The following is a 25193-nucleotide window of genomic DNA, read 5'->3' as shown; positions in this document are numbered from 1 at the left end:
AAAGAGGTAAACAGAGGCAAACTCAAAATAATAAATTTATCCAGGAATAGCAGAGGAATTGCAATTTGGGACAAGCAAATAATGGTGAACCATAGGCAAATCCGAAGAGACAAAGGGAAGGTCGACTTTTATTAGGTTTTAGGAAGAAATTGGGGAAGGTTGTTTTGAATACAAGTTCAATGGAGAAGAACAGGAGTTCAAGGTTGTGGTGGTCTCTTATTGGCTGTAAGGGGTGGTTAGTGTGTTGTTGCTGGGGCAGGGAGAGATCTTTCTTCATTTTTTTAAAAGCAAGAGATGAAATTCCCCTGTGAAAACTGTCCACCCTTGTACCAGAAGAAAAGTAACATTCTTATCATCATGGATAAGAAGCTGAGACCGAGAGAATTTTATACAAAGAATTCTATACAAGTAGACCTTGTTATCTTCCATCTTCCTGTGGGTTATGCAGGCTGCAACAAGTGATACATGCATGACAACTCCCCCTTTGGGGCTTCCTAACTCCATTTTAAATGAAGTTTTCCTTTATTTATTTTCACATCAACAAGGCTGCATTCCTTTCTGGAGTCTGGGGTCCTCTCAAAGCTCACCTGATTGTTGACTGAATTCAGTTCTTTGCAGTTGTAGGACTGAGGCCCTCAGCTCCTAGAGACTGTCCATGGTTCCCTGTCACTTGGTCCTCTCCATAGGCAGTCCATATCATAGCAGCTTATTTTTTTAAGACCAGCAGGGAGTTGCTTGCTCTACAGTCTGTTAAGACTGAGCCTTGTGTACTGTAACTTCATCATGGGAGTGACAAGCCATTACCTTTGCTATATAGTATAACCTAATCAAGACAGAGACCTGCCATCACCTTTGCCATATTTTATTGGTTAAAAACAAGTCACAGGTTCCGCCCTCACTTAAGGGGAAGGGATTATACAAGGACATGACTCATTGGATGTCACTTAATGGTATGTCTGCCATATTTGCATTTTCAAAGATTACCGTTTTCTTTCTACAATTTTGTTTACAGTATCTCCAGATTTTGAAAATTTTGTTAAACAATCAATATTTTCTTTGTTATTTCCCTTTGCTATTATATTCTGAAATAATTTTCCAACCTTGAAATGATACAAATATTCACTATATTTTCCACTAGTTGTTTTCTTGTTTTACTTCCTATATTGAAATATTTTTTACTGAACTCTTTAATAATAATAGCTAATGTTTACATAGCATGTAATCCTAGAGCTAGGCACTCTTTTTAAAATTTTTCTTAATTAAACATTTTAAGATGAGTGTAGAGTTACATTGCAGTTTTAAGAGGTAATTCAAAGAGATCCCAGGTGCCTTTACCCCCTAATGGTAACATCTTGCATATCCATCCTATAATATGACAACTGGAACATAGACATGGATAGAGTCAATATACAGAATACTTCTATCACCACAAGGATCCCTCATGTTACTCTTTTGTAGCTATACTCACTTCTCTCCCACCCACTTCCCCTTTCCTTAACTCCTGGCAACCACTAAACTGTTCTCCATTTCCATAATTTTGTCATTTCAAAAATATTACATAAATGGAATCATACAATAGATAATGTTTTGGGATAGGCTTTTTCACTCAGCATAATTCTCTGTGTCATTGGCTGATTCATTTTTATTGTTGAGTATTCCGTGTATTGAAGTTTATTTAACCATTCAACCACTGCAGGACACCTGGGTTTTTCCCAGTTTGGGGCTATTATGAATAAAGCTGCTATAAGCATTCATGTGCAGGTTTTTTTAATCAACGTAAGTTTTCATTTTTTCTGGGATAAATGTCTATTGTTGCCATTGCTGGGTCACATGGTGGTGCATGTTTAGTTTTGTAAGAAACTGCCAAATTGTTTTCCAAAGTGACTGTATCATTTTATATTCCCACCAGCAGAGTTATCCAGTTTGTGTGCATCCTTGTCAGCATTTGACGTTGTCACTGTTTTTTATTTTAGCCATTATGTTAGGTGTGTTGTGATACTCATTGTGTTTTTAATTTGCATTTCTCCGACATCATATATTGAAAAGAATATCTTTCCTCTATTGAATTGCTTTTGCACCTCTGTCAAAAATCAGTTGGGCATCTTTGTGCAGATCTATTTTAGTGTTCTTTATACAGTTCCATTGATATATGTGTCTATCCCCTAATACCACCCAAATTTATCACTGTATCTATATAATAAGTATTGAAATCGGTAACATTGAATCCACCCACTGTATTGTTTTTCAAAATAGTTTAACTAGTCTAGTTCTTTTGCCTTTTCATATACATTTTAGAACAAAAAAACTTGCTGGGATTTTGTTAGGAATTGTATTAAACCTGCATATCATTTTGGGGAGAATTAACATTTTTATTATGTTGAATTTTACAATTATTGGGCATAGTACGTCTCTCCATTTAGTTAGATCTTCTTTGATTTTTTTATCACCACTGTGTAGTTTTTCACATACAGTTATATACATATTTTGTTAGATTTATGCCTAATTATTTCACTTTTTTGAGAAATTTTTGAGAAATTGTAAATGGAATTGTATTTTAAATTTTAGTGTCTACATGTTCATTGCTAGCATGTAGAAATAAAATTGACTTTTGCCTGTTTTCATATATCCTACTTACGTGTTCTATGATTTCTTTTGTAGATTTCTTGGGATTTTCTATATAGACAATCATGTCATCTCCAAATAAGGACAATTTTATTTCTTCCTTTATGATTCATATTCCTTTTATTTCCTTTTTTTTGCCTCATTACACTTTTATCACTATGTTTAAATGAGAATTGTGAGAATGGACATCCCTGTATTGTCCATGATTTTAGGAGAAAAAAATTCACTTTTTCACCATTATGTATAATGTTAGATGTAGTCTTTTTGTAGATAATCAAAATGAAAAAGTTTCCCTCTATTCCTACCTTTTTGTGATTATTTATCATGAATGGGTATTTAATTTTGTCATATGCTTTTTCTACATTTATTGATACGATCATGTGATGTTTGTTCTTTAGGCTTTTAATATAATGGATTACATTAATTGATTTTCAAATATTTAACCAGCCTTGCATCCCCGGAAAAACTGGTCACAGTGAATAATTCTTTTTATATAGTGCTGAATTTTGTTTGCTAATATTTGTTAAAGACTTTTACATTTATTTTCATGAGGGATATTTGTCTGTAGTTTTCTTTTCTTGTGCTCTCTTTGTATTGGTATCAGAGTACTAATAGCTTCATGAAATGAATTGAGAATTGGTGTTAATTCTTTAAATGTTTGGTGGATTTCTCCAATGAAACCACCTGAACATGGAGATTTTTGGAGAGAGTTTTTAAATTACCAATTAAAGTTCATTAATAATTACAAGGCTATTAAAATTATGTATTTCCTATTAAGTAATTTGTGGCAGTTTTGTTTTTCGAGGAATAGATCCTTTTCACCTACTTTGACAAATTTATCTGTGCAGATATGTTTGTAGTTTTCCCTTATTATCCTTTGATGTCTTCAGGGTCTATATTGATATCCTTTGTTTCATTCCTGATATTGATGATTTGTATCTTTGCTATTTGTCAGTTTGGCTAGAGGTTTGTCAATTTTATTGAACTTTTCAGAGAATCAGATCTTTAGTTTCACTGATTTTCTCTATTATCCCATTTTCAATTCTATTGATTTTTTTAATCATTATTATATCTTTCCTTCTGTTTTCTTTGGGCCTATTTTCTCTTCTTTTCCGAGGTTTTTTAGATGGGAGCTTAGAATATTGAGTTGAGACATTTCTTCTTTTCTAATGTACATATTTAGTGCTGTAAATGTCCCTCTCGGTACTGCTTTAGCTGTTTCCTGCAATTTTTGATATTTTGTACTTTCACTTTCATGCATTTCAACATATATTTTGTTACTGTATGAGACTTCCTGTTTGACACATGCATTATTTAAATGTGTGTTGTTTAGTTTTCAAGTGTTTTGGAGATTTCCTATTATCATTATGTTATTGATATTAGTTTGATTCCCTTATGCTCAAAGAATACACTGTAAAATTTCAAATCTTTATATTTGTTAAGTTGTCTTTTTTGTCCCAGGATATGGTCTATCTTGTATATATTGTATGGAAATGTGTAAAGAATATGTATCCTGATGCTGTTGGGTACAGTGTTTCATAAATGTCAATTAGATCCTGTTGGATGATGGTATTGTTGAGTTCTTCTACTCCCTTCCTTATTTTCTATTCAGATGTTCTATCAGTTGCCAAGAGAAGGGTATTAAAGTATCGTGGATTTGTCTATTCTTTGAATTCTATCAATTTTTGCTCCTATAATTTGCAGGTCTATTGTTTGGTGCACACACATTTAGAGTTTCTATATCTCCTTGTAAGACTGACATTTTTACAGACACACCTCGTTTTATTGCCCTTTGCTTTATTGTGCTTCACAGATACTGTGTTTTCACAAATTGAGCGTTTGTGGCAACGCTGTGTCAATCAAGTCTATCAGTGCCATTTTTCCAACAGCATTTGCTCACTTTGTGTCTTAGTGTTATCTTTTGGTAATTATGATAATATTTTAAAATTTTTCATTATTATTAAATTTGTTATAGTGACCTGTGGTCACTTATCTTTGATGTTACTATTGTAATTGCTTTGAGGTGCCACAAATCATACCCATATAAGACAACAAACTTAATCGATAAATGTCGTGTGTGTTCTGACTGCTCCATTTACTGGCCATTTGCCCATCTTTCTCCCTCTCCTCAGGCCCCTCCTGTTCCTTGAAACACAAAAATACTGAAATTAGGCCAATTAATAACCCTACAATAGCCTCAAAGTGTTCAAGTGAAAGGAAGAGTTGCACATCTCTCACTTTAAATGAAAAGTTAGAAATGATTAAGCTTAGTAAGGAAGGCATATTGAAAGCCTCAATAGGCCAAAAGCTAGGCCTCTTGCACCAAACAGCTGAGTTTTGAATGCAAAAGAAAAGTTCTTGAAAGAAGTTAGAAGTACTACTCCAGTGAACACACAAATGATAAGATATTGAAAGAGCTTTATTGCTGGTATGGAGAAAGTTTTAGTGGTCTGGATAGAAGATAAGACCAGCCACAACATATCCTTAAACCAAAGCCTAACCCAGAGCAAGGCCCTAACTCTCTTCAATTCTATGAATGCTGAGAGAGATGAGGAAGCTGTAGAAGAAAAGTTTGGAGCTAGGAGAGGTTGGTTCATGAGGTTTAAGGAAAGAAACCATCTCCATAACATAAGAGTGCAAGGTGAAGCAGCAAGTGCTGATGTAGAAGCTGCAGCAAGTTCTCCAGAAGATCCAGCTAAGATAATTAATGAAGGAGACTACACTAAACAACAGATTTTCAATGTAGTCAAAACAGCCTTCTATTAGAAGAAGATGCCATCTAGGACTTTCATAGCTAGAGAAAGGAAGTCAACACCTGGCTTCAAAGCTTCAAAGGACAGCCTGACTCTTTTGTTAGGGGCTAATGCAGCTGGTGACTTTAAGTTGAAGCCAATGTTCATTTACCATTCTGAACATCCTAGGGCCCTTAAGAATTATGCAAAATCTATTCTGCCTGTGTTCTATAAATGGAACAACAAAGTTTGGATGACAGCACATCTGTTTACAACATGGCTTACTGAATATTTTAAGCCCACTGTTGAGATCTATTGCTCAGAAAAAAAGATTCCTTTCAAAATATTATTTCTGATTGACAATGCACCTGGTCACCCAAGAGCTCTGATAGAGATGTACAATGAGATTAATGTTGTTTTCATGCCTGCTAACACCACATCCATTCTGTAGCTCATAGATCAAGAAGCAATTTCAACTTTCAAGTCTTATTATTTAAGAAATATATTTTGTAATGCTATAGCTGCCATAGATAGTTACTCCTCTGATGGATCTGGTCAAAGTAAATTGAAAACCTTCTGTAAAGGATTCTAGATGCCATTAAGAAGATTCATGATTCATGAGAAGAGGTCAAAATATCAACATTAAGAGGACTTTGGAAGAAGTTGATTCCAACCTTCGTGGATGTCTTTGAGGGTTTCAAGACTTCAGTGGAGGAAGTAACTGCAGATGTGGTGGAAATAGCAAGAGAACTAGAATTAGAAGTGGAGCCTGAAGATGTGACTGAATTGCTGCCACTTCATGATCAAATTTTAATGGATGAGGATTTGCTTCTTATGGATGAGCAAAGAAAGTGGTTTCTTGAGATGGAATCTACTCCTGGTGAAGATGCTGGGAAAAATTGTTGAAATGATAACAAAGTATTTAGAATATTACATAAGCTTAGCTGATAAAGCATTGGCAGGGTTTGAGAGGATTGACTCCAATTCTGGAAGTTCTACTGTGGGTAAAATGCTACCAAACAGCATTGCATGCTACAGAAAAATCATCCGTGAAAAGAAGAGTCAGTATGGAAAACTTCATTGTCGTCTATTTTAAGAAATTGCCACAGCCACCCTAGCATTCAGTAACCAACACCCTGATCAGTCAGCAGCCATCAACACAGAGGCATGACCCATCACCAGCAAAAAGATTATGATTCACTGAAGGCTCAGATGATGGTTAGCATTGTTTAGCAATAAAGTATTTTTTAATTAAGGTATATATGTTTTTTAAGACATACTATTGCACACTTAATAGACTACTGTATAGTGTAAACATAAGTTTTATATGTACTGTGAAACCAAAAATTTTGTGTTACTCACTTTTGAAATTTTTTATTGCAATATTAACTTTATTGTGGTGGTCTGGAACCAACCCATGATATCTCTGAGGTATGCCTGTATAGGAGAAAACATAATATATGTAGGGTTCGATATTATTGGCAGTTTCAAGCATCCACTGGGGGTCTTGAGACATATTTCCCATGGATAAACGGGACTAATGTAATCTAGAGCAGCACTATCTAACATAGTCTTCTGCAATGATGGAAAAAATGTGTATCAGCAGTGTCCAAAGCAGCATCTGATGGCCCGATGTGATTATTAAGCACTTGAAATATGGGTAATGTGACTGAGGAACTGTGATGAAATTTTAATTTTATTTCATTTTAATCAATTTTAATTTTTTTAGCCACATGTCACTAGTGGCTACCATATTGGACAGCACAAAAGAGGACCTGGGTTTAGGAAGATAAATATTGACAGCAAAATATGGGTTGATAATGAGGCTGTAGGAAGGGAGACAAGATAGGTAATTATTAAAAAAATTTCCACTTTGAGAAGATGAGAGTCAGAATTAGGCCAATAATGGTGGAGATACTCTGAGGAGAAAGATCCAAGAGACATCTTAGACTAGACATGAATAGGTTGATGATTTAGGGATAACGGAGAGGAGGAGTCTAGGAGGACGTAAGCCCTTCTATATGTCTAGGCCTCACCTTGATATGTGTACATACATTTAAACTTGTTTGTTAATGTTGAACAACATATAGGAGTTCCCTCTAAACTCCATGGATATTGAATTCATTAAAATCTGGAACTCGTTGACAGAAAAAGTGTACTCACTACACTTTTTTAGCAAGTGTACTTGTTAGCAGTTACCATTATAATTTTAATGACTTTCATTCTTGTTTTTTTATTTAATTAGAATTTCAACATTTATTTTTATGTACAAAAATGTGCTTAACATACAGTCCTTGTGCTATTATTATATTGAAGAAATAATCAAGGAAAAACCTGTGACTTTTACTTCAGCAGGTGAATTTGTAATCTACAAAAGTCTTCCTTTCACTATTTTCCAAAGATGGACATTCTTCTATTATATATTTGTAAAGCATGGCAGGAATTTAGGTAGCAATTATGTAGTAGCTACTGTAAATAGAGTATTGAATTCTCAGTGAATATTTATTCTTTCAGGTTCTATTGTTCTGTTATTTAATTGTTAATGGAAAGAGAATTAGAGAATAGTGCAGGCTTGTTTTGACAGTGGCAGCTCTGATGATTAGTAAAAGTGTAGTCAACAAGACACATTTAATGGAAAAGCAATGAAATACATGATTATCTCTTTCCTCATCTCAACCGTGTTTTTTTCTCAGATTGTCTTTCAGCTGTAAAATATATTTATAGTACAGTGATAAAAATTGATGTAGATGTAAGATATGCATTCCCTTTATATTTATGGAATGAGTATGAGATAAAAGTTCTTTTAGTGAGTTTTCAGAAGTGATATATCTCATTTCATTAACTCAAACTTTTAATCCTACTCTGCTTCTGAATTAGCTGTATGACATGAGTAACACATTCACGCTGGTTTAACTTTCATCATCTATAAAACCATCTAGTTGCTAGCAAACAAGGATATTGAAATTAAAACAACAATAACATGTCATATTTTATCCACCAGGTTGACAAAAATTAAAATATTAAAAAATATCAAGTGTTGGTGAGGATATGAAATAAAAGGAAATTTTATACAATGCTTATGAGAATAAAAAGTGACACAGCCAGTGTAGTTTTCTATTTCTGCCTAACAAATTACCACAAACTGAGGAGCTTAAAACAATCTCCATTTATTACCTCCCACTTCTGTAGGTTAGAAGTCCGGGCACAACATAACTAGACTGTCTGCTTAGAGTCTTATAACAATGAAATCAAGATCTTGGCCTCCTCTGTTCTCGTCTGGAGACTCTGGGGAAGAATCTGCTTTCAAGCTTGTTCATGTTGTTGGCAGAATTCAGTTCCTTGTGATTGTAGGACTGAGGTTCCCATTTTCTTTTTTTTTTTAATTTTTATTTATTGCAGTAACATTGGTTTATAACATTGTATAAATTTCAGATGTACATCATTATACTTCTATTTCTGCATAGATTACATCATGTTCACTACCAAAATACCAATATTCTATTCATGTCACTTCTCCATCTTTGAAGCCAGCAACAGAGAACCTCTTGTGTCAAAAACCTCTGATGCTTCAATTTTTTTCTCTTCAGGAAGAGCTCAATCCCTTTTAAGAGTTCACCTGATTAAGTCAGGCCCACTCAAGCTAATCTCCCTAATTTAAAATCAACTGATTTGGGATTTTAGTTATATCTGCAAAATTCTTTAATAGCATCATCCAGATTATTACTTGCATTTCTGGGAAAATGTGTATGTATATCAGCAAGCTTAGAGTTCTATTTTGGCAGCATGAAACAAATAAAAAATACAGACATAGGCTCAGAGAGAAGGGATGGAAGATGATACACTAAGCAAATAGCAAGCAAAAGAAAGTGGGTGTAGCCATACTTATATCAGACAAAGCAGACTTCAACATAAAAAAGGTAATGAGAGACAAAGATGGCCATTATATAATGATAAAATGGACATCCCACCAAGAAGACATAACACACATTATTATATATGCAACTTACACAGGAAGACCAAAGTATATAAAGCAAATATTAACAGACCTAAAGGTAGAAATTGACAGCAACATAATAATAGTAGAGGACCTTAACACCCCACTTACCTCAATGGATGGATCATCCAGACAGAAAGTCAAGAAGGAAACAGCAGCCTTAAATGAAACACTAGATTAGATGGACTTAATATATAGATATAGAACATTCCACCCCAAAACAGCAGAATGTACATTCTTCTCAAGTGCACATGGAATATTCTCAAAGACAGACTATATGATGGGAAACAAAGTGAGCCTCAACACATTTAAGAAGACTGAAATCATATCAAGCATCTTTTCCAACCACAATGCTATGAAACTAGAAATCAACTACAAGAAAAAAGCTGGGAAAGTCATAAATATGTGGAGACTAAGCAACAAGCTACTGAACAACTTGGATCGGATCAATGAAGAAATCAAAGAAGAAATCAAAAAATACCTGGAGACAAATGAAAATGAAAACACAACATACCAAAACTTATGGGATGCAGCAAAAGTGGTACTAAGAGGGAAATTTAGAGCAATATGGACCTACCTCAACAAACAAGAAAAACCTCAAATAAACAAGCTGACCCTATACCTAAATGAATTAGAGAAAGAAGAACAAGGCCGGCCCCATGGCTTAGCAGTTAAGTGTGCATGCTTCACTACTGGCGGCCCGGGTTCGGATCCCAGGTGCACACCAACACACCGCTTCTCTGGCCATGCTGAGGTCGCGTCCCGCATACAGCAACTAGAAAGACGTGCAAATATGACATACAACTATCTATTCGGGCTTTGGGGGAAAAAGGAGGAGGATTGGCAATAGATGTTTGCTCAGAGCCAGTCTTCCTCAGCAAAAACAGAGAAGGATTAGCATGGATGTTAGCTCAGGGCTGATCCTCCTTGCAAAAAAAAAAAGGCACTGCTAAAAGAAAAAGAAGAACAAACAAAGCACAAAGTCAGTAGAAGGAAAGAAATAATAAAAATCAGGGCAGAAATAAATGAAAGAGGCTAAAAAAAACAATAGAAAGGATCAATGAAATTAAGAGTTGATTCTTTGAGAACATAAACAAAATTGACAAACTCTTAGACTCACTGAGAGATAAAGACAGAAGACTCAAATAAATAAAATCAGAAATGAGAGGAGAAATTACCATGGACACCACAGAAATACAAAGGATTATAATAGAATACTATGAAAAGCTGTATGCCAACAAACTGGATAACCTAGAAGAAATAGATAAATTCTATTTATCTATCAACCTCCCAAATCATACAACCTCCCAAAACTGAATCAAGAAGAAATAGAGAACCTGGATAGACCACTAACAAGCAAAAAGATTGAAATAGTAATCAACCCCCCCCCCAAAAAAAAACAAAACTCCAGGACCAGATGGCTTCTCTGCAGAATTCTACCAAACATTCACAGAAGATTTAATTCCTATCCTTCTCAAACTATTCCTAAAAATTGAAGACAGGATGCTTCCTAACTCATTTTACCAGGCCAACATTACCCTGATACCAAAATCAGACAAGAACAACACAAAAAATGATAATTACAGGCCAATATCACTGATGAACATAGATGCAAAAATCCTCAAGAAAATATTAGCAAATCAAATACAACAATACATTAAAAGGATCATACACCACGACCGAGTGGGATTTATCCCAGAGATATAGGGATGGTTCAGCATCTGCAAATCAATCAATGTGATACACCACATTAACAAAATAAGGAATAAAAATCACATGATCATCTCAGTAGATGCAGAGAAAGCATTTGACAAGATCCAAATCCATTTATGAAAAACTCTCAATAAAATGGGTGTAGAAGGAAAGTACCTCAACATAGTAAAGGCCATATATGTCAAGCCCACAGCCAACATCTTGCTCAATGCAGGAAAACTGAAAGCCATTCCTCTAAGAACAGGAACAAGACAAGGATGCCCACTTTTGCCACTCTTGTTCAACATAGTACTGGAAGTCTTAGCCAGAGCAATTAAGCAAGCAAAAGAAATATAAGGGATTGAAATTGGAAAGGAAGGAGTGAAACTGTCACTATTTGCAGATGACATGATTCTATATATAGAACCCTAAAGAGTCCACCAAAAAACTATTAGAAATAACCAACAAATACAGTAAAGTTGCAGGACACAAAATCAACATACAAAAATCAGTTACATTTCTATACACTTATAACGAACTAGCAGAAAGAGAAGTCAAGAATGCAATCCTATTTATAATCGCAACAAAAAGAGTAAAATAACTAGGAATAAATTTAACCAAGGAGGTGAAAGATCTACATACCAAAAAATATAAGACATTACTGAAAGAAATTGAAGAAGACATAAACAAATGCAAAGATATTCCATGCTCTCAGATTGGAAGAATAAACACAGTTAAAATGTCCATATTACCTAAAACAATCTACAGATTCAATGCAATCCCAATCAGAAACCCAATGACATCCTTCATGCAAATAGAACAAAGAATCTTAAAATTTATATGGAACAACGAAAGACCACGAATAGCCAAAACTACCCTGAGAAAAAAGAACAAAGTTGGAGGTATCACACTCCCATAATTCAAAATCTGCTACAAAGCTATAGTAATTGAAACAGCATGGTACTGGCACAAAAACAGACACACAGATCAATGGATCAGAATTGAGAGCCCAGAAATAAACCCACATATCTATGGACAGCTAATCTTTGACAAAGGAACCAAGAACATACAATGGAGAAAGGAAGGGCTCTTCAATAAATGGTATTGGGAAAACTGGACAGCCACATGCAAAAGAATGAAAGTAGATCATTATATTACCCCATACACAAAAATTAACTCAAAATGGATTAAAGACTTGAATATAAGACCTGGAACCATAAAACTCTTAGAAGAAAATATAGGCAGTACCCTCTTTGACATTGGTCTTAGCAGTATCTTTTCAAATACCATGTCTACTCTGTCAAGGGAAACAAAGGAAAAAATAAAGAAATGCGACAACATCAGATTAAAAAGCTCCTGCATGGCAAAGGAAACCATCAACAAAACAAAAAGACAACCCACCAACTGAGAGAAAATATTTTCAAATCATATGTTTGACAAGGGCCTAGTTTTGAAAATACATAAAGAACTCATACAACTCAATGACAACAAAATGAACAACCCAATCAAAAAACAGGCAGAGGATATGAACAGATATTTTTGCAAAGGAGATAGACAGATGGTCAACAGACACATGCAAAGATGTTCAACATCACTAATTAGTAGGATAATGCAAATCAAAACTACAGTGAGATATCACCTCACACCTGCCAGAATGGCTATAATTAACAAGACAAGGAATAACAAACATTGCAGAGGTTGTGGAGAAAAGGGAATCCTCATACACTGCTGATGGGAATGCAAACTGGTGCAGCCACTATGGAAAATAGCATGGAGATTGCTCCAAAAACTAAAAATAGAAATACCATATGATCCATCTATTCCACTCCTGTGTATTTATCCAAAGAATATGAAATCAACAATTCAAAAATATTTATGCATCCCTGTGTTCATCACAGCATTATTCACAATAGTCAAGACATGGAAGAAACCCAAATGTCCATTGACGGATGAATGGATAAAGAAGATGTGGTATACATATACAATGGAATACTACTCAGCCATAAAAAGACAAAATTGTGCTATTTGTGACAACATGGTTGGACCTTGAGGGTATTCTGCTAAGTGAGATAAATCAGACAGAGAAAGACAAATACTGTATGATTTCACTCATATGTGGAAGATAACACATAGATAAGGAGAACAGAGTAGTGGTTACCAGAGAAAAATGCGGTAGGGGGAATGTGAGAGGGGGTAAAAGGGCACAAATGTTTGGTGTTGGATATAAACTAGACTGTGGTGAACATGATGCAGTCTATACAGAAACTGAAATATAATATTGTACACCTGAAATTTATACAATGTTATAAGACAGTATGACCTCAATAAAATAAAAAAAAAATTTAAATGCACACATTCTATGAAAGAGCAAGTCCACTTCTACATTAAAAAAAATGTAGAGCAATTATCAAGTGTGCATCACAAAATATTTTCTAATGTATGTATTGTAACATAGTTTGAAATACATAAAATTTAGTAAGAACCCAATTGTCCTTTGATATAATACATATTTTGTGGTATATTCATATAATAGATGATATGGTTAAAATAAACTAAAAATATACATACACATATCATTAGAAGCTCTCGCATAATATTGAGTGAAAAAAGAGCAAATTTCTGAATAGGTTCAGTATCTAATTTACATAAATTTTTTAAGGCACACAAATTAATAAAAGTCATTCTATTTATTATAGATGGAAATATGCATATGTGAGGACTTACTCTGGATATAGCTCTGCAACTTATTACCCTGTATGACCTTTGGCAAGTTACTTAATTACTCCTCTGTAAAATGGTCATCTGTAAAATGTGAATTAGTATGAAGATTAAATGAGCCAATCTCTGGAAAGTGTTAATAACTGTCTGGCACATGCTAAGTACTTAAGTATTTGTTAAATAAATATAAATACATAAAAGTATAAAACTTGAACTGGACAGATACTTGCTGAACTGTTATAGAGAGTGTTTACTTCTGGGGAGGTGAGAAGGGAATTTATAGTGTCCAACAAGGGCTGCTAACTCATCCATGATTTTACTTTCAGTTAATTCTAGATGGTAGAAACATGAGTTTTTGTTACATTATAGGTATATTTTGTTATTTTAAAAATTAAAAATCAGGAACACATTTAAAATTACCACCATAAAAATATCCTTAAAAATGAGAGTGTTATACTATATGATCTTTAATAGCCTTTATAGACCTACACAATTTTATCATTCATTAATCCTACTCTTGGCCATATATTCTGTAGGTGCATGCTAATAATAATAGATGAACGAATTATCATATTTACTAACATTTGCTTTTTCTCTATAAGAAGTGACCTTAGGAAACGCTTAATTGCTAGTATAGATTCTGAAAGGTGGTCACTTCCCCCACTTGATTTCCCATAAACACTGCATAGTGCACAGTATACATTTTGTACCTTGATGTTTGACATTTACAGTGTCAGAACTAATTGCTATTATCTGAGTGGCAACTCAAAATATTGAGGTAAAATGAAGGCTTGGTTGTTACATAGCTTTGAAGTTTTGAGATTTTTTAAATGTTTAAATATTCTCGAAGAATAGTAATGCCAAGTTATCATTCATTACTCAATACTCAGCCTAGCAAATTGGAAAAAATACAACAACAATAACAGATACTTTGGTGACTGCAGTGCTCTGCCATTAGTTTGACTTGTGTTTTTCATTTTGAGACTGGATGAGTCACCCATGGATAGTTATAAAGTAAAACAAAGAAGATTCAAGATTTTAATAAGACATTACCTTGAGCTCCTCACATTGAAGATAGTTTATCTCTGTCTGGATGCATGTGTTTATATATGTGAACACTCCCAAAAAGATAGAGACCTCAATAAACAAGCATAATAATAAAATCTCTTTGCAGGTGAAGATGAAATACTGGCTACTACTTATGTATTGAGATGTGACACAAGGATCATTATTCTATTGAGATCTTGAAGGTCAAATATATGTCTCTATCTAATGTCCCTCCTCAGCGGAAGGTTCTGATTCTCGTATGATGGCTCAGCTCTTTTGCTTATGAAAGTTGCCTTTTACAAAGGGATTTACTTAATCCATGATCTCAGTCTTTTATCTTATTCTATAGAGAATATTTATTTGGTTTTCCAGAACAATATTATATTCTCAGGTTGCCAAATTCAAAACAGCTAGATGGGTTTAGTGAGGGGGATTATTACTGTTACTCAATTGGTGGTTTTGTCCACATTAATCTAAATCACTGATTTGAATGATTTTTTCTCAATGAATTGACTCATCTCTTTATATAGCTACATCCACCAGCTATTATGGTATGTGCCAATATTATGACTAACTATTGGGTAAAACCTAGTGAAAAGCAAGACAAAGGAGCAAATTTTGGTATCACATCTCTCTCTTGCTTTATATTTCCAGTGCTAAATATTTGTGATATTTAATTGAAGATTCATGCATTAGTTATAACCCTTTGCAAGTGAAAGTGTCTAGATTTTAGAAGTCCTCTGATTAACAATAGGGAGGTATGTGCAGCAAATATGCTCCCATGTATTAATAGTGCTCAAGTCCTGATATTGAGAATAAAAGAAGACTTTATGAATTATGTTTCTTTCCTCTGTGTGGCTATGGATTCGATATACCTTTTTAAAGTTCTGAGTGATTATTTTCCTCCTTGTCCCCTATAAACAATAAAACTAAGTCCTATTTTTGTCAGAGGTTAGAGTAATGTAATGTAGGACTGGTCTTATTACCAGTTAAGGACGTCAGAGATGGGAACGGATTTAAGTGATATAGCAATGACTGAGAACATACCTTGGTCTATTCCAAAGCTAAAACTTGCCCCTCCCTCCCCTTATAATTATAGTTGGGAATGTGGGACATGTTGTATCTTAGGCTTATGGTAACATATACAACATGTGTATATACGCTTGTATGTACTATATGCTTCCTCCTCTGAACTTCCATCTCTTATTTTTAAACAAAAATGGTATTATGCCTCTGGTTTGCAATTTGCTTATTTCACCTAACATTATCAAGGCTACTTCCCCATGTCAGTACATAAAGAACCAGATCCAGAATTTTAACAACAGTACAGTATTCCATCATTTGGAGAAGGGTCCAACTAGCCAAGTCCATCCATGGACAGTCCTCCAACTGTGCTTGCCACTTCAAAAATCACTCCTGCTATTGATGTATGCCAAAGTATAGCTTTGGGGGAGAGTCTATGAAGATTGGCTCCCATTAAAATGGCGGCAGATACATAGTTGTATCTTAGGCTTGTAACTCTGCTCAGCTTTATTTGTCAGCTTTATTTATTTATTTATCTATTTTCTGTTTGCCAGAACGCTGTCAAAATATCTGATCTGATATTGGCACTCTTTCTTATTTATAGCACTAACATGGAGTTATTCAATTTAAATATTCTTTACTGTCACTTCTATAAGATTCTTAGAACATGTCTGTCATTTTGAACCAGAAGCTCCACTGAATTTTTAAACCGATTAGTTTTGCATATAGCCAACATCAACTTTGATCTGGATTACTGTGGTAACTTACTGATTCCTCTCCTTCTCTGTCTTTTCCCCACTACATTCTACAGTATATTAACTACACAGCATCCAGGTTTCCTTTTAAAACATAAATCCCCGTTCAAAACCCTCCCTGGCTTTTCAATTCACTCAGAATAAAGTCCAAGGTTCTTATAAGTGCTTACAGATCTCTGCATGATGTTGTCCTCCATTATCTCTCCGACTCGACTCCTTTCTTCACGCAGTCTGCTCCAACCACACGGGTCTCCTTTCTGCTCCTCTGACACACCAGGCATGGGCCCGCCTCAGATGTCTGTACTTGCTATTCCCTCCTTTGGAAACTCTCCTCTCTGATACAGCTGCTTGGCTCACTTTGTCACTTCCTTCAGATCTCGGCTCAAATGTCAACTTATTGACCAGGCTTTCATGAACAATTTTATTTAAAATTGCATCTCGCCCAGAATTCCTATCCCCTATTCTCTTTTGGAACAGAATAGATAGGCTAGAAATAAAACTACACAAATATGGTCAATTAATTTATGACAAAGGAGCCAAGAATATACAATGGGGAAAAGACAGTTTCTTCAATAAGTGATGTTGGGAAAACTGGACAGCTACATGCAAAAGAATGAAACTGGACCACTATCTTACACCATACACAAAATTCAACTCAAAATGTGTTAAAGAGACTACATCAAAATAAAAATCTTCTATACAGCAAAGGAAACCATCAACAACATGAAAAGCCAACCTATGGAAGGGGAGAAAATATTTGCAAATCATATATCTGATAAAGAGTTAATATCCAAAATATATAAAGAATTTGTACAACTCAATGGCAAAAAAAAAAAAAAATCTGATTGAAAAACAGGCAGAGGATCCGAACAGACATTTTTCCCAAGAAGACACACAGATTGCCAACAGGTACATGAAAAGGTGCTCGACATCACTAATCAGGGAAATGCAAATCAAAACCACAATGAGCTATCACCTCACACCTGTTAGAATATCTTTAACTAAAAAGACAAGAAATAACAAGTGTTGGCAAGGACGTGGAGAAAAGGGAACCCTTGTACACTATTGGTGGGATGGTAAATTGGTGCAATATGGAGATTCCCCAAAAAATTAAAAATAGAACTACCATATGATCCAGCAATTCCACTTCTGAGTATTTATCCAAAGGAAACAAAAACACTAACTTGATGTTCGTTGCAGCATTATTTACAATAGCCACGACATTGAAACAACCTAAGTGTCCATTGGTGGATGAATGTATAAAGAAAATGTGGTATGTATATACAAATGAAATATTATTCAGCCATAAAAAAGAAGGAAATCCTTCCATTTGTGACAACATGGGCATTATGCTAAGTGAAATAAGTTAGACAAAGAAAGACAAATTCCATATGACCTCACTTATATGTGGAATCTAAAAAAAAAAAAAAAATGAAGTCATAGATACAGAGAACAGAGTGGTGGTTGCCAGAGGTGGAGGGTTGGGAGTGGGCGAAATGGGTGAAGGGGGTCAAAAGGTACAAACTTCCAGTTATAAAATAAATAAGTCCTGGGAATTTAATGTACAGCATGGTGACTATAGTTAGTAATACTGTATTGCATATTTGATAGTTGCTAAGAAAGTAGATCTTAAAAGTTACCATCACAAGGAAAAATAATTGTAACTATGTGTGGTGATGCGTATTAACTAGACTTACTGTGGTGATCATTTCACAATATATACATATATCAATCATTATGTTGTATACCTGAAACTAATATAAGGTTATATGTGAATTATATCTCAATAAAAAAATTAATAAAATAAAATTGCATCTCCCCTGGAATTCCTATTGCCTATTCTCTTTTATTGTGATTTATTTTATTTACTAGCATTGATAACCATCTGACATACTATACACATTTACTGGTTTATATGTTTATTGTCTCTTTCCTTCTCAAGGGATGCAAGCCTTATGAGGGCATGGCTTGCTTGTCTTGTTCACCATAGTATCTCTAGCACCTGGAACAGTGCCTGGTACATGGTAAGCATTCAAGAGATATTTGATGAATGAGTAAATAAGTGAAAATAGAAAAGTATTGATTTTTTATATATTAATTTCAAAATTGAACATCTTATTAAAGCATTTCATTGTTCCTAACAAATTTTTCAGTTGGCCCTTTTGGATTTTTTTTACAGTCATATCATCTGCAAATAATTATAAGTGCTTTCTCTTTTCCAATATTTATACCTTTTATTTTGCTATCTTTCCTAATTACAGTATCTAGAATTTTCATAATAATATTTAAAATGGTGGTGATTTTTAGAATCCTTGTTTTGTTCCCCCCCTTTCATAGGAGTTACTCTGATGTTATACCCTTAAAGAGGATTCTGGTTCAGGTTTGAAACACAACACAGACACACACACACACACACACACACACTTACCATATGAAGAGTATATTTCCTCATACTTCACTAAGAATTTTATCAGAATTGTAGTAAGATTTTATTGTTATTTATTGAAATTTATTAACTTGAATATGTCTTCTCATTTGACCTGTTCATATCATACATTGCAATAATAGATTTCTCAATTGTGAACAATCTGCGTTCAAGGAACTAGAGTCACTTTGCCATGATATGGTTTCCTTTTAATACACTGATACACAGCAGTTTTAAAGGATAAGTTGCATTATTTATCTATATATGTAAAACTGGTCACTTCTCATTTTCTGCAATTTTACTCAGGTTTGTTATTAATATTATGCTGGCCTCATAAAGAAAAGTAAACTTTTCTCTTTATGCTCTGAAGCTGCTCAAAATTAAATACTCCTTGACAATGTTAAATAATTTATTTGTGAGACCATCAGGTCTAGCATGTCTAAGATATGTTTATAATTATGTGTTTGTGTGTGATTTTCTAGGAGCAAAGGGCAGATTAAAAAAAATTCACAATTTTCTAGGGTTAATGATCTGTTCTGGTTTATTATTTCTTCTTGGAAAAAGTTTAGTTATTTGTATCTTCTGATAATTTCTTCACTCAGATTTTACATTTATCTGCCTAATAAATAAATCCATGCCTGTGCCAATTTCTTCTTTCTCACTTCTAATTCTTTGTATTTGTGCTTTGGGGATTGTGAGGCTGAGGAAGGAACATCCTCCACTGGACACCTGTTTTGTCCTTTGGCAGCCTGGGAAAATTAGCAGAGACCTGCACCTGTGGCATTGAGGCAGGAACTCAAACACGGGCTAGTAGAAGCTGGTGGTGAGGGGATACTCCACCTCTGTGAGACTGCCAGGGCTTCGGCATGGCTGCCTGGGATGCTGGGGCCAGCAGGCTGTTGGGAGTGCTGGAGATATCTTAGACCAGCAGGCTAAGTGGTCCAGAAATCACTAACTGTGAAGTCTTGCTTTGTGACAAAGGTCTGACTTTTCATTCTCTAAGATGGTACCAGCAGTTGACCAATGAAAAAGCTTAATTAGTGGACCAATGCAAGGTCCTCGGTAAGTATTTAGGGAGGATATCTAGGAGAAAAACTGCCCTTTGTAACTGAGGAAGAGACTCGAAAATTATTATCATTTTAGTATTAAAGAAATGTTTTGTTGTCTCAGATTGATGAGGTCATGGCATTTGGGTAAAATAAGCCTCTTCTATTGTATATCCTCCCCTTTTTTCTTCTTAATTGCTTTTTAGGATCTTTAATAGGCTTTTCTATTCTGCTTGCCCCTAAGAGGGAGAGTTTCCCAGCATTTCATATCACTCACCTTCCCAGCAGTGAGAAATCGCATTCCGGGATATACAGTCAGTTCTTCACTGGGTACGTTCTCCTGGTGTCACATAGGCATCTCAAATTCAACATGTCCCCAGTCGAGCTGATCACCCTCCACGTTGCATCCTCTATGCCTATATTCTCTATATTCATTTGTTGCCACTATTCATTTACATTCAAGCCAGAGCCTTGGAGTCCACCTAAATTCTTTGGCTTTCTTCACCCTCCACATTAAATACCAAATACTGTTTGTTCATTTTATTTTCTCCTCATTTTTCTAATAACTTCCTCCCTCTCCACACTTACCTCAAATATCCTAGTTCAGGATCTCATCATCTCCTACTTGGATTTTCTTCTGCGACATCTGATGCATTGAATACAAGTGAAACCAGGGTGCAATAAACCAGGAAACCCTACTAGGTCCAGCTAAGTATCTAAGGAATGTAGTCTTTTGTAATCCATCTCCAGATATGTGAGCCTGAACTGTAGATGTTCTCTGCCTTTGGTTTGACAGTATTTTTATTGCTTGCCCTCATTTCCTCATATTCTTGATCTTTGTTTCAGAACCTACTTGGTATTCTGACCACAAATCTAATTAACTCAGCCACAGTGGCTTAGAAAGAAAGGATCAAGATCAAGAGGATATCTGATTGGCAAAGAGCACAGAATTTGCTGACACTCTTGGCAAGGGTGTGGTGAAGCACGCGTGCATACATTATTTATGGCAGGTTAAGTTGGTAGAACCTCTTTGGAGGGTAATTTGCCAATGGCTATTAAATATAAAATTGACCCAGCAATTCCATTTCTAGGAATTTATCCTGCAGACATACTTACACATGTGCACAAAGATTATGCACCTAAGGAATCACTGCAGAATAGCTTATAGTAACAGAAAATAAGAACCAATGTAAATGCTCATCAAAGGTGTAATGAATAGATAATGTACGTTCCAACCATACAGGGGAATATTATACAATTAAAATGAATTAGGTAGATAAGTATAAGAAAAAATCTCTAAGATTTTGTGATAAAAAGTCACAGATATGTGCAGCACGTTATCATTTGTATGAAAATTGCATACACACAGGTATCCTTATATATGCATAGACTATCGCTAAGTGGATACACATACAAAATGTACTGCTTGTGATCTACCGGCAGGAGATCAGGGATCCTGGAGTGTGAAACTTACTTTTCACTGTACACCTTTTATAAAGTATGATTTTTTTGGTCATGTGCATGTATTGCTTAATTTAAATTAAGATAAAACAAAACAACAACAAAGACCAAGTGAGAAGTCTTGAGAGATGTAGTTTAAAATATTAGAAACACCTGCGTATGTAAAATGGTATACATCTATGTCTTTTCCTCACATGAGAAGTAATATATACACATACACAAATATACAGTATATTTGAGTAGGTAGTTATAGGCACAATATGTATGTTGGTGTAAATGAAAAACAGTTTGATAAATCATCTTAAAAACACAAGACACCTAACTTGTCCTAACCTATAGCAAGTATATTTAGATAAGGTGTTCAAAATGTTATTTAATGTTCTAACCCATGATAGGAGCATAAGTTTGCTTTTCAAAAACAAACGTACAAAGTAATGTGTGCATAGCTGATGTTTCAGCTTCAATTCAGTTTCTCTCTTGGAAGATTTTGACTTTGATTCATATATTCCTAGAAGGACAATTAAGAAAAGATAAAGTGTATATTTAAGCATTCAAAAACTTTAGCTTAGCACTTAATTGCTAAAATGCTGAACATGTTTTATTTATTTTTTTCTGCAATAGATCACATAATCCAGATCAAAGAATTATCCATGTATACAATAAAAAATTGTCAACACCATCTACATTGAGCACAACAGCCAGTCTTTCTCTGTAAATGGCTGCCTGGATAATGTTACCTGAACTTTAAAGGAATGTTTACCCCAAAAAGTACCTCCCTGATTGTCCTGCCACATATAGGCCACTTTTGATTAGCTCCAAAAATCTGTAGCATAAATGCTACCCAAGAAAGCAGGCCATAATATAGCAGCTTTAAACAACAAGGCTGAGGGCCTTGGGGTATTGATGCTAAATTTTTACTGATTAATCAAAATTGTGATTAATAGGATGAACACCATTGTAAGATTTCTTAACTAAGAGAACATATTTTTAAAGTATTTTATGCACCAACAATATACAAACAACACTAAGTTCCAACATCCAAATGAAACACGCCCCAAATGGTAGCAATCTAGAACTTGAAATGCATTTTCTAATTGGAGCAGGGCTATAAACCTGCCCTGTTATATGATAGGTAGTTCCTCAGTCCAGGCCAAAAGACACTTTATAGCACATGTTTTCCCGAAATATCATACATCAGAAATGTGTAAAAGACCTTAACATACTGTTGAAATACTGGTAAAACTAAAGTACTGAATTGTAGTGGGAACCATGACTACATCAACCCAGAGAAAGAGCATGTGTGAATCACTCAAGAGAAAACACAATTAAGGATCAGCCAAAATTCTTTGTAAAAGAAGGCAGAAAAGATGGTGGTGTTGGGGGAGGTGCAGATAAATATTAAAGCCATGTTTTGATTGCCCAAAAGACCACTTTTTCTCTCTTTCTCTTTCTCTGTCTGCCCAAAACTAAGCACAGGTAAGCTGTGCACTTTCCACTTGGAAGACAAAAGCCACACTGAGTTAAAAGCACAAACACAAGCGTGAAGAAGGAAAGTGGGAGGGCACTGGAAGGTAAATCTGGGCACTTGGAGAACAGGGCGGCCATCCTTAGCTCCACAGGCCTGCGTAGTTCCCGTGCAGGCCTGAAGGGAGAGGCCCCCCAGCCACGAAGAGCTTCATCTCAGGCCAGTTGTAGCAGTGAGTGTAGAGCGCGTTGGGGAACTCGCCCATGCCGCCAAAGTAGTTCACCCACAGGTCGTCGTGGTTGAGCCAGCCTCTGCCACAGGTGAGCTTGAGCTTCCTCGCTGCGGGCCCAGGAGAGGAGTCTGGGCTGGCCGAGGCCTTCTCTTCCAGGAACTTCTGAGCGCGGACGTCATAGAAGAGCAGGGAGCCGTGGCCCGTGCCCACGGTGACGAGGTGCTGGTAGAAGCTCAGCGAGCGCACGCCCGTGCCGCCCTCTCGGGAGCACAGGGGCCGGATGTTCTGCTGGCGCTGGCGCGGATCCAGGAAGGAGACGTGGGACTGGGAGCCCACCGCGTACAGGGACAACTCGTCGCAGTAGGTTAGGCACACGTTCTCTCGGCAGTAGGGCAGCCTGATGGACAGCAGCCTGGACAGGGTGCTCCGGGCTTTCCACAGGTGGAAGTAGCCGTCCAGGGACACCGCTCCCAGCTCCTGGTTCTTGCCGCTGAAGGCCAGGGCCCGTACCTTGCGGTTACTGGGGTTGGTGCTGGCCCTGGGGATGGTCTCCAAGTCCCTCGGACGGATGTGGGCATATAGGGGGAGCCCTGCGTCGTTGTGCCAGGCGATGCTGCCGTTGAACATGTCCGGGTCCATCCGCCACAGCGCCACGGTGCCGTCGCGGGAGCCGCTCACAGCCACTGTGTCACTCATCCAGGCGATGGCGAAGATCCAGTCCTTGTGGCCATGGCGGTCGCCCAGGCACACGGGGTCCAGGGTGGGCAGCTGGTAGACAGCCAGGCTGTTGGGGTTCTCGCCCCCGGTGGCCAGAAGCGTCTTGGAGGGATTCAGCTCGATGGCGTGGATGCCGCAGCTCGGCTGGGCCCGGGCCAGCCCGGGCCCCCGGTCGCGCATCAGGGGGAGGCGCGTGATCTGGCCCGACTGCACGTCCACCACGAAGAGCGTGTTGCACTTGGTGCCGCACACCACCTGCCTGGCGTTCAGCCACTGCGACGCGAACACCTTGTTGAGGGTGCCCAGGGCCAGCTCGCGCTCCCGCAGCAGCTCGGGCAGCTTCCGCACCGCGTAGCCGCGCAGCTCGCCCTCGAAGCCCGGGAGCCCGGCGCGGCCCCGCGCGCCCACCTCGCGGCCCTTCAGGTAGCGCACCAGCGAGCGCCGCGCCGCCGGCCGCTTCTGCCTCTTGAGCAGCAGCGGTCCCTCTCCGTCCGCCGCCGCCGAGCCCTGCGACGACGAGCTCGCGGCGCCCGCCTCGGCCGCTGGCGCTTTCCGCTTCCTGCTACCTGTTTGCTGCGGGGCCATGGCGGGCGGCGGGCGAGTGGCGGCGCGGCGGCGGCGGCGGCGGCGGCGGCGCGTGGCACCCGTGTTGGCCGTGGCGGCGGGGACGGCGGCGCCTCCGCGTCAGGCGGGAGCGCGGGCTCTCAGGAGCCAAGAGGCGCAGACGACCGCGGGGCGCGGAGCCTACCGAGTCCGGGGCGCGGCGGCGGCGAGGGAGGCGAGGGCGACGGGGCCGCGCGAGGAACGCGCGCAGGAGGCAGCGGAGTGCGGGCCGAGTGCGGGCGCAGCGCCGCGGCGAGGGCGGGAAGTGCGGCCGGCGGGGCGGCGGGAGCGAAGTCGGTGTGGGACGACGACGCGGGGGGCCCGAGAGTGAGGGGCGGAGGCAGCGGGAGGCGCGGGCTGGGAGCGGGCGTGGGGTGCGGAGTACAACACACCAGGCTGGGAGGGGTCGGAGAGGGGCAGGAGGTGGGGATGGAGCCCGCGCGGTGGAGACTCACCCAGGTCCAGTGCTCCAGGATCCCCAAGCCTTCTCCGTGTGGACACATCCTAGTGCGCCTGCCCAGGCTCCCTGATAGCCTCCTCGGGGTGTTTCACTACCCTCAGGACAGCGACCAACTAGCCTTAAAATCTCTGCTTAAATAAAATCTAAAAGCTAAAATATAGTCAAGTATGAGGCTAGAAGGAGCTCTGACAATTATTATCT

The 25193-nt window shown here is 37.7% G+C and overlaps 1 protein-coding gene across 1 annotated transcript; it reads right to left on the bottom strand.

The window, feature by feature from the left end:
- Positions 1–22095: 22095 nt before the first annotated feature.
- Positions 22096–24907, bottom strand: DCAF12L2 (DDB1 and CUL4 associated factor 12 like 2). Its single transcript, XM_014792807.2, has one exon. The coding sequence runs from the start codon at positions 24512–24514 to the stop codon at positions 23123–23125; it is 1392 nt and encodes a 463-aa protein (XP_014648293.2). The 5' UTR covers positions 24515–24907; the 3' UTR covers positions 22096–23122.
- Positions 24908–25193: the final 286 nt, after the last annotated feature.

This window comes from Ceratotherium simum, chromosome X, assembly GCF_057802395.1.
Source record: "Ceratotherium simum simum isolate JZ-2026a chromosome X, ASM5780239v1, whole genome shotgun sequence".
NCBI lineage: Eukaryota > Metazoa > Chordata > Mammalia > Perissodactyla > Rhinocerotidae > Ceratotherium > Ceratotherium simum.
Note: the sequence above shows the minus strand (reverse complement) of the source record. Positions and strands in the feature narration are given on the sequence as shown.